The sequence below is a fragment of the Diceros bicornis genome, chromosome 1 (assembly GCF_020826845.1).
Source record: "Diceros bicornis minor isolate mBicDic1 chromosome 1, mDicBic1.mat.cur, whole genome shotgun sequence".
NCBI lineage: Eukaryota > Metazoa > Chordata > Mammalia > Perissodactyla > Rhinocerotidae > Diceros > Diceros bicornis.
The window spans coordinates 1,063,941-1,075,407 of record NC_080740.1 but is presented as its reverse complement, the minus strand read 5'-3'; the positions used below and the strand labels follow the sequence as shown (position 1 = coordinate 1,075,407).

Genomic DNA, 11,467 nt, shown 5'->3' with positions numbered 1-11,467 from the left:
GAATATATAAAGAATTCGTATCTCAACAACAAAAAGACAAACAAAACAATTAAAAATGGACAAAAGACTTGAATAGACATTTCTCCAAAGAAGATCTAAAAGTGACCAAAAGCACATAAAAAACTACATCAGTAGTTTTTACCGAAATACAAATCAAAACCACAATGAGATACCATTTCACACCTAGTAAGATGGCCATATGTTTTTTTTTAATGTATATTTTACCACAATTTTTTTTATTGTGAAATTTTTGTTGTACATTATTGTTTATCAGTCACAATATAAGTGCATGTTTTCTTTAAAAAGTAGAAAATAACAAATATTGGTGAGGATGTGGAGAAATTGGAACATACAGTGCTTATAGGAACATAAAATGGTGCAATCACTGTGGAAAAGTTTGGCTGTTCCACAGTAAGTTAACATAGAATTAACATATGACCCAGCAATTCCACTCCTAGGTGTATACCTAAAATAACTGAAAACAGGTGTTCCAACAAAATTTGTAGAGAAATGTTCATAGCAGCTCATTCACAGTAGACAAAAGGTGGAAACAACCCAAATGTCCATCAACAAATAAGCCAAATGTCCATCAAGATAAGAATAGAGAAACATAATATCTTAAAGTCACACAGTGGAACATTATACAAAACGAATGAAGCTCTGACACACACTACAACACGGAGGAACCTTTAGAACATTATCATAATATAAGAAGCCAAACACAAAGGCCACGAATTGTATGATTTCATTTATATGGAATATCAAAATAGGCTAATCCATAGAGACAGAAAGCAGAAATCTGGGGCTGGAGAAGAGGCAAATGTGAAGCGACTGCCTAAGGGACCGTGAGGGTGATGGAAAGTTCTGGAGCTAGATGGTGATGATGGTGGCACTATTTTGTGAGTGCACTTAAACTCACTGATTCACACATTTTAAATTGGTTATGATGGTAAATTTATATGTTATGTGTAAAAATAAACTCATTCTATTAAGAAAAATGTTAGTTCCTCACTGTAGTGTATGCCAATAATAAAATAATCGGACTTCAAAAAAAACCTATAAAAGCAAATACCAAAATAACTGTAATGAGCAAATATTTCAGACTCTCTTCTCCATCACATGATAAGTCTTTGCATAGAGAGACCTGATTCTTAAGTTTTGTAAACAATTGGCATCATAAAAACCTAAAATAAGGTTTTATTCATAAGAAGAATCACTTCTGTGTGTATAGAAATTACAATGAAATTTTAATTATTCTTAGGGGGAAAAAATCCCAAAAGCTTCTTTCCCTCCAATTTCTCTCCCCTGATGCATCACCCTCCTGAATGCTCCAGGGCATAAAATGAATGTCTTGTGGTTATAAGGGCTGTGTGACACACTGGTGCTTTGAGGTCGGCACATATTCTCGTTCTGGAAACACTGTGAGGCGACCTCACTCCTTCTGCTAATAGTTTTCTTAGAAAAAACAAGTGCTTCTTTCTAATTTAAACCTATTCTGATTTTAAGCTTGAGAACGTGTCCTTCAGACACAGGTTTGAACAGAATCTAGCACGTCGGTATTGATGATTTGGTGATCTCTCACATTTTTAGGGCTTCCCAAATCCCATGGCTACTCTCCTACTCTTTAATGCCACATGCACTGCATTCACGGATCTTATCGATCCTTGAAATGAAATACCGCCCATTACCCAACATTTCCCCCTGCAGACAGGGAGATGCTGCTGCTAGCTCGCCATCGGTAAGAGACATTCTTGGTTTATTTGTTTGTTTTTCGTGGTATTTCAGATAAACTGGGATCACAGAGATTCTGCTAATTCCAATTCAGGTCAATGAGCACTGACCCATTTCAATAATCTGGTTTGCTCTTCTTGGGGTCTTGGGCATTTTAGCTGGTAGCCTGCATTCAGGGGTGGAGTTTGTGACGGTGTGATTGACTCATAAAATTTGGACTCAAGAAGTTTCCACAACTGTGACTGGGCTCTCTTTCTTTGTCATAATGGCCCAGGACTAGGGATGGGGTCACATTTTCAAGAATGACTTTGTCGTGACAGTTCTGGTGAACCTCTGTGGATGAGCTAACCTCTTCCTCACTAGGAGTGTTACTTCTGTTCTGAGAATCTGGCCGTCTTGGGTGTAGCTCCAGTCCTTGTCCTGAGCAGTCTGGGACTTCGGGTAAGCCACTGAACACTTCTAGAAAGATATCAGATCATCACAAATGTCTCACTTCCTCAAAAATTCTGCTCAACTATTACGACGTGACTGAACGGATGGTCCCCATCTCTTGGTGAAGGTCATACATTTTCTTCATGTGTGAGTGACAAAGTCCCCATACCTCCACAGAGGGGACACGTACACCCACCGGGGACAGCACAGCTTCAGGTTAGCCTTTTCCTTTTCCACGTCCTCGTCAGCTGATCTGAGGTGACTCTCTGTGGGGCAGTCACTTTATTGTATCACGACTCAGTTGCACAGAGCTATCCCCGTTCACTTCTCTCTCCCCATCCGCATTCTGGAACCACCCATGTTCTGACAGCTCTCGACGCCTCCTCGATTTGCAGAGGGTCACAGTCCATCCCCTGGGTGCTTTCTCAGGGCGTCAGTGCTGCCCCGGCCTGCTACGTGCAAATGAGACGATTGTCTCAGCATTCTGGCTCAGTCAAGTCCACACTGGTACAGCTTCTGTGCGTGAATTTCGACAACCGCCTGAAGCTCTCAGAGCCCCATTCCTCCATGTGCACGATGGAAACTGTACATGTATTTTAAAACACTGTGCGTGTACATGTGTTCAAGTTTGCTTTGCTTGATGAATTTCCAGCTATAGAGGTGGATGAGTTTCACTCCCTGGGGTTTTAAAGGGTTGACAGTTGTCTTTATAGGTGCTCTGTTCCTCACACCTAGATGGACTCTAACTATAATGAATTTGTGCTTCCTTTGAAAAGACAGGGAAGAAAAAATTTGATGTTTTTACTAAAAAAGGCTCCAGAACTTTGCAGGAACATCTGAAGCAGACTGAGATTGTGCCCTTTCCTCTATGGGGGCTTCTGGCTTCACTGCTTGCCCTGCTAGGTCATGGTTTGCTTTCTTCCACCTTCGTAAGAGAAAGGGATAGGCTGGGTCACCTATGCATGACTCTGACGGTTCCACGAGTTCTTTCCTGACAACACACTGCGAGACTGCCCTGCATGTCCCTCAACGATGCCTCATATTTCTCCAGCCCTGCCTCCACCGGGACCACACACCATTCTAACGACCTGTTTCACAATGTGCTCGTTCAATGACTGTTGATGAAGGGACTTCTGTGTCCCTGACACTGGGCCGGGACAAGCGGTAGACAGAGTAGACTGAAGGCCATGGCTCCATGGAATTTCTACTCCAGTGAGTGAGACAGTAACAGACATGATGCATTAGAACAGCGCATGTGTTCTATGGTGATAAGTCCTATGAATAAACATAAAGCAGGAATAGGGGAGAAGGCAGCTGGAAGGTTCTCAACGTTGAATAACACTGTGAGGGAGTGCTCACTGAAATGTGACTTTTGAAAAATGATCTGAAGGAGGAGGAAAGTGAGCATGCACATGTCTTGGAGGAAAGCTCTGTAAGCCTTGTTCCAGGACATCGGGGTGTGGAGCTGTGGAGCGAGATGGTCACATTATGTCCACTGTAACCTTGTGGCTGCTGTGCTGAGAATACTGTGAAGGAACGTAACAGGGAAGCAGGGAGACGAGTTAGGATGTTAGATCAGTAATTCAGGTGATAAATGATGGCGCCATGGGCCAGGATGAGGAGCAGAGCTGGTGAGCGGTGATGCAATCTGGATGTACTTAATGAGAAAGCAAAACTTTATGACAACTGTGGGATCTGAGAGGAAGAGGAACACAAGGTGGACTCCACATGGCCATTAGCTGAGAGAGGAAGAAGCTCAATCTTAATGCTGTGCAGTGTTTCATCACAGGAAACGCCATCCTCTACCCAACAAAATCCTCAGCACTCAACTTTTAGGTTGTTGATGTTGCCACCAAAGTAATAGAACAGTAAGAAATCAATGCCAGGAATTTTGCATGACTGTCCATTTTTCCCCAGGTACACATGTTCCCATGTCCTTTAGGACACCGTACAAATGGTTCTTCAGGAAGGTGATGCAATTCCGTCAATGGAGCTGCTGGGCGGATGCTTTTGAGAGCAATGGGTTTAAATTCATGTTGAGAGTGTGCTAACTGATATAGTCACTTCATGCCTCATATCCTGTGCCCCCCACTCACCTGCAGGTGGCCTTTTAGTCCCACCCCCAGCTGCATGTGGTGATGGAAATAGCCAACACAAGCTCTCCAGGAGTCTTTGTACTCCTGGGTTTCTCTTCACGACCCTCACTAGAACCTATCCTCTTCTTCCTTGTCTTGGGGTTTTATGTGGTGTCTGTCTTGGGCAATGGCATCATCATTCTGGTCTCCTGTGTGGAGGTGCACCTCCACACTCCTATGTACTTCTTTCTTGCCAACCTCTCATTCCTGGACATTAGCTTCACCACTAGCATCGTCCCACAACTCCTGGTCAACCTCTGGGGACCACAGAAAACCATAAGCTATGGAGGGTGTGTGGTCCAGTTCTATATCTCCCACTGGCTGGGGGCGACTGAATGTGTCCTGCTGGCAGTCATGTCCTGTGACCGCTATGCTGCCATCTGCAGGCCACTCCACTACACTGTCATCATGCATCCACGGCTTTGCCTTAGCCTGGCTTTCGTCTCGTGGCTCGGGGGTCTGACCACCAGCATGGTGGGCTCCACACTCACCATGCTCCTGCCACTGTGTGGGAACAATCACATAGACCACTTCCTCTGTGAGATGCCCCTCATTATGCAACTGGCTTGTGTGGACACCAGCTTCAATGAGGTGGAGATGTACGTGGCCAGCTTTATCTTTGTTGTCTTGCCTCTGGGTCTCATCCTGGTCTCCTATGGCCATATTGCCCATGCTGTGTTGAAGATCAGGTCAGCAGAAGGGCGGAGAAAGGCATTCAACACCTGCTCTTCCCACGTGGCCGTCGTGGCTCTGTTTTATGGGAGCATCATCTTCATGTATCTCCAGCCGGCCAAGAGCAACTCTCATGAACAGGGCAAGTTCATAGCCCTCTTCTACACCGTGGTCACCCCAATGCTGAACCCCTTGATTTACACGCTGAGGAACAAGGACATGAAGAAGGGTCTCAGGCACCTTGTGTTAGAGAAGTGCTGTGGCTTTGCAGGGATGTGGGGGCACATTTAGAGACAGGAGTCACTTGTGAGGAGGGAGAACAAGTTTAAAGTTTTCCAAATAGATTTTGGGGGCAGAATATTTGAGATATCATTTCTGTTCTAATGTTGCTTGAGTTTAAGGAAGGTGACAATCTGAAATGAATCTGCTCACTCACCCTTTTCAGGCCCAGGGGAGGAGAGAGTATTTGCAGTTTCTATTTTTCGTTAAAAATCATAATGTTTAGTTAGTTGTTTATTGTTATATAAGTAATATATATGTCAATTGTCATATTGTTAACTGTTTATCTAGTTATATATGTAAATTGTTATATTAGTTTTTACTTGTTTAAAGTAATCTCTGCCATTGAATGTGCCTAATCTGTGTGAAGTCCTTTACATTTTAGTCCAATATTTGTAATGACTCAGTTAGGTAGATATTATTAACTTCATAAAGTTTAGGTAATTACAAAGCTATTAAAGTTTTATGTTGAATTTAAGCCTAGATCTAGCTCTCCATAGACATGCTTGCCATTTTGCCTATAACCCCTTGTGATATAGTAAGAAATACATATTTGATCTTTGTGGCTGGTTCCAGGCAGAGAGCTTCTAGGACCCTTGGAGTTTCCTCAGTGACTTTGATGAGAAGAGCTTCTTTTCTTATTAGTAACAAGCCCACTTAAACTCTACCTGATTTATGCCACTGAGGTGACTCCAGGTGTGGCCCCTGGATAGCTTCAGGATGGGGGCTGGTTGCCAGGGAAACCAACCATGTGATTAGAGGGTTGGAACTTTCAGCCCCAGCCCAGAGGAGAGAGGCTTTGGGGGAGAGGGGCGGGGCTGGAGGTTGAGTTCAATCACCAATGGCCAATGATTTAATCAATCATGTCTAAGAATGGAACCTCCATAAAACCCCGAAATGATGGGGTTTGGAGAGCCTCCTGGTTGGGTGGGTGTCACACTCCAACCTCCACAGGGACTGACACTCCTGCTCTAGGGACCCTTCCATACCTTGCCTCATGTACCTCTTCATGTGGCTGTTCATTCGTAACCTTTATAATAAACCAGTAAACTTAAGTGTTTCCCTGAGTTCTGTGAGACATTCTAGCAAATCATGGAACCTGAGGAAGGGGTCATGGGAACCACTGATTTATTGCCAGTTGTTCATAAGTACAATGGCAACCTGGGACTTGGGACTGCCTCCTGAACTGAGGGCTGCCGTGGGATTGAGCCCTTGGACCTGTGGGGTCTGTGCTGACTTATGGCATTGGTGTCAGGTGGAATGGAGAGTTGGGGAGTCTGGTGTCTGGAGAGTAGAGAACTGGTTACTCTTGTGGAAAAATCTCACACATCCGGAATCAGAAGTGTTGTGAGTAAAAACAGCTCATACCCCTCAGGAGGAGAGATGTGAAGATGGAAACATCTCCAGAGTAGAAACTCAGAGTCAGATTGCCAGCAAATTCGTGTTTCATCAGCAGCATGCTACACTGGTTTATCTATAACTACTGAACTATCAACGTTCCTACTCAACTCTAGACCTGCTGTTTTTGGGAATTGTTAGGATGTTTTTATTCACTCACTAGTACATTTACTTACCTTTTTCATATGTCCAAGCATGCATTCATTCATTCTTAAAATTAGACCTATTTCTGGAGGTTATGAAAATGAGCTCACAACGCTGCTCTAGGACAGAGAAATCAGGTTCACAGAGCGGTCGCCGGCTTGTTGATTTAAAGCTCAAAACAGTGTTGAGTTGATAAAGTTGACATTTTAGAGATGAGACAAATCTGATCAGAGAGAAAATTCTGATTAGAGAGAAGAGATGGCATTTTGTTTGTCTTTGAGCCTTACAATAAGTAGAGGGAACCACAAAATCATCTACTTGCAACAATGTTTTGCATGGTTATTCTTTAGATGGTCTTTTTTTCCACAAATTCCTGCCTTCAAAAAAATTTCCCCCACTTTTCTGAATTAAACATCTCAAAATGTCACATATAGTTTCTCAGACTGCTCTTTTGATTAATACCAGCAGACACCGAGAGATTTGGTTCTTGCATAAAATGTAAACAGAGTATTGTGTTGATAATGGTTCAACTTTATCAACTATTAACTCCTTAGACAGCTTCATTTCTATTGGAAGTTAAGAGTCTGTAGGTCCACAGAAAATGGGAACCAATAATTTATACATATATGTATTTATTGTAAAAATGAAAAAAATTACTAAAACTTTATGAAACCAAAAAGTTACCCACATTTACCCAAATACTGCTTATTTTCATTATTCTCTTCTACCCAATTCCGTATGTTTGTTCATTCAGAAGTGGGGAACAGCATAGTTTAGGCATAACTTTCTACTTCCTTTACTAATAAGACTGACAACAATCATATCTGACATATATTGAGTGCCTAGTCTTGCCAGGCACATTTACGGGAAATTTTTCTGACTTCACTCATTTAGTTTTCACAATAAAGCTATTACAATGGTACTGTCATTTTCCCCACAGTATAAATGAGGAAACTGAGGCTCATATTAGCAGAGCCTGATGCAAGGAGGCTCATATGTGATCCACGCCCTCAGTTTCAAGGTGCCCTGCTGCTTCTTAGCACTTTCCTCATTAATGATGTAAAAAGATTCACATCCGCGTGGTCTTCGTAATGTTATTGACAATAGTGGGTAACATTCCAATCAGCAGATATTCCTTAGTTTCCAACTATTTTTATTTGTAGACAATCAGGCTATTTTTATTTTATTTTTTGTTATGTTATGTGATGTGTGTAGGTTTCTTTCTTCTATTAAATTATTTTCTTAGATACTCCCAAGAATACATATTATTGGGGCAAATATTACAATAATTTTAATTTTTTTACAAACATTGCCCACATATTGGGAGTTGGAGAGGGAAATATGTTGTGATGCAGCTCAATTTACTTCACAATCTGCCTTAAAAATGAAATCCTTCTGCATACCAAATACATCATCCGTATTGGTTTTCATCAATTCTTTGTTTCACGTTGCATCACCCTACACTTCTCTATAAAGCATTCCCAGGTGTCAGATCCAGGAGCACGGAACTCTATTTCCCTCTGAAGTGAGAAAAAGGGTGTGTGCTCCTTTTCTCTGAGTTAATAAGATGATGTAAACGAAACCTGCCCTCCAGCTAACCCGACCGCTGCCATCCCACCACTGAGTTATGAGGTAGGGTGGAAATGTGTCTAGATTTGGGGGCAGAGAAGCTGGTTTATAATTGACTATCGGGCAGTTATGTTAATCATGGTTCCATCAGGGAACAGATGTCAAAGCTGGTAATTTGAATAATGTTTAATAAAGAGAAAATTACCTAAGGTATGGGAGACTCAAGGAAAACTGCAGGGGGCAGTACGTTCCCCGGGGCTGGTACGGTGGGGACCATTACTACTCGTCAGGGAAGGGGGAAGGACAGAAGCAGTTACAGGAGCTGAGGACAGGTCTGTGTGGGGACAGATACCTAACAGGAGCCCTGTTCTACAGGGGAGAAGAACACCCAGACGTGGCACTCCTAGGAAGAAAGAGGGGGGTTCAGTAGTTGACCTTACTCTACTCCATCTGTACTATCTCCTGGCATGGACCTCAGGGGCTGAACAAAACCACCAGCTAAAGGCTAGGGGTCCACTGGTGTAGTCCAAGCAGCTGGAGCACAGAGCAAGTTGGAGCAAGTGGAGAGTGAATCTAGAGGGGCAAGGAGTCCATCCTCATTGCCCTCAGTCTCGATCCTTGTCCTGCGTTCAGGTGAAAGTTCACATCTCCAACTCCAGGAATGTAAGAACTCCCACTGGCTGCCACATCACTAAGGAGTGATGTCAATGCAGGGGTAAGCTTATCAAGACCAAAAATATTAGTCACCATCAGTGTTTTTCACAAATTAGTGGGATAGAAGGAGGGTAATAGTTTACCATAAAACATAGCCGCCACAGTCCCCACTACTCTCAATGAGTATGAGATAGGACATTTAATCACAGCTTCTTTTCCATCACCCAATCCATGTTCCCCTCACCTTCTTCCAGCATCTTGGATGGACAGGGATTCTTTACCTGGTGAGGTGAACTATACCTTCATCCTTTTTAATTCCTGTGGGATTCGAGTCCTCGAGATCTTGGCTCTATTGGGCTGTTGCATCTTTCCATCGTCCAGGACTACTGGGCAAGGTTTCCCCCAATTATTTCTCCTTGTAACACTCTGTAATGGCAATCCAAGTTATTGATAGTAATCAAGATTAATCATTCCTGCTAATAGAATGACTTACTTCTCTGCCTGAAGATTTAGAGGCAGGGGAAGCCCAAATCAACCAAGTGGCAGCTGTAGCTTCTAATCTAAAGGAATCACATGGCTATCTACATTTTCCAGCAGAAGTATCCTTTCCTTCAGTACAGGATCTTCAAATCCACTATATTAGTCAGCGTTCTCCAGAGAAGCAGAACCAATAAGGGGTGTGTGTGTGTGTGTGTGTGTGTGTGTGTGCGCGCGTATGAGAGAGAGAGAAGAGAGATTGATTTTAAGGAATTGAATCACACAATATTGGTGGTGGCAAATTCAAAATCTGCAGGACAGGCTAGCAAGCTTGACATTCCAATAGGAGTTGATATTGCAGCTAGACATCTAGACAGGCATTTGAACAAAAACTGCTTACCATATCCTAGCCAAGTTGACCCATGTAATTCTCCATCCCGTTCACCAAGCCCAAACTTGCAGTGACATGAAGAAAAGTTCAATTGGATTATTACGTGTAATAGTGAGTGGGGACACTCCCGTCTCACGTGTTGGTTCATGGACCCAAGCATCAAGATATGGGGTAGATGACCTCACATGCTGACTGCAGGTTTAGGGCATGCATCACACCTGTAGGAAAGCAGTGTTTATTCACACAGTATTGTTTCTCAGCTTGCACCACAGCTGAGCCTTCAGCAGGCCATTCCATCAGTCTTTCAAGACTGCTGCTTCTGAATGGTGAAGTAAGAAGTAAGAATCATGAATTCCAATGGTGATCCTATTGCCAAACTTCCTTTGCCGTAAAATGTGTTCCTTGGCCATCGGTGATATTGTATGGGGTGCCGTGGTGATGGTTTAGGCATTGTGAAAGTCCTTTCTGTAAGTGGTTGGGGCAGGAAAGACAAAACTGCACCCAGAATATTTTTCTATCCCTACAAAGACAGACGTTACTTACCCCATCATCAAAGGAGTCTAATGTAATCAACATGCCACTAGTTGGCCCTCTAGACCCCAGGGAACGTGCCAAATCAAGGTCAACCTTCGTAAAAGAAAGTTCATGATGTTGAACCAACACATAGCCTCCATCCCTTTATTTATGTTCAGTTTTTCATGGGCCCAGGAGCAAGGTTGCTGGCAAAAGAGATTGATTGGTATCGACTGGAAGAGTCATCTCATCTACCACACTGTTGAGATCCGTCTCTGCAACGGATGTCCTTTAGTGGGCATTTATGTAGGACACAGATATCTTCATGCTCTGTGCCCCTTTCAAGAAGTTCATCTACATCCTCTTCTCCAGACTTCTCTGTCATCAATTTCCCAGTCTTAATCATCTCAAATCCCTGGACAAAAGACCAACCTGTTAGCCAATGCCCCAAAATCAGTGCATATCCAAACATAAGAGCATATTTCCTTCCCGAAAAATTAACAACCAATGAACTGCCTGTAGTCTGCCCCCTGGGAAGGTTTCCCTTTGCCACCATTTTTAGGACACTCAGAGGGACTGTGGTATAATGATGTCTGCCTCTTTCTGTGGCTGGTTTATAATGTAGATTCACCTATAAACTGGCCCATGCTTTTTCACTCTGTTGATAACTGGCTAAACATGACACAACTTCTGCAGGCTGTACGGGTCGGGGGGAGAGAGGTGAAGAAGTAGGGCAGCAGTTACCTTGGGAGTCTGAGACACATGATAACACTAGTCCATGAGTTAGGGAGGGAGGAAATGGACTTAACTGGGGGCTGAAAGTTCCAACCCTCTAATCACAAGGTTGGTTCCCCTAGCAACTGGCCCCATCTGGTGGTTATTTAGGGGCTTTCCAAAAGTCACCTCATTAACATAAATTCAGGTGTGGTTGAAAGGGATTTTTTAATAAATAACAAACCACTCCCATTTCACCTTTATTGCTTTCAAGCTATTTCAGGAACCAAGGACAAAAACCAAATATTATAACAAAAGATTGTTGGTCTAATCACTTAGGAAATTACAAGGGTTTGGG

The 11,467-nt window shown here is 43.0% G+C and overlaps 1 protein-coding gene across 1 annotated transcript; it reads left to right on the top strand.

The window, feature by feature from the left end:
• Positions 1-4,301: 4,301 nt before the first annotated feature.
• Positions 4,302-5,261, top strand: LOC131409386 (olfactory receptor 2C3-like). The gene has a single exon (XM_058546924.1). It carries the CDS (start codon positions 4,302-4,304, stop codon positions 5,259-5,261), a length of 960 nt encoding a protein of 319 aa, XP_058402907.1.
• Positions 5,262-11,467: the final 6,206 nt, after the last annotated feature.

What these genes read in the sequence shown, in the direction of transcription:
- LOC131409386 (XM_058546924.1), top strand. Translation starts at nt 4,302, where the DNA reads ATGGAAATAGCCAACACAAGCTCTCCAGGAGTCTTTGTACTCCTGGGT.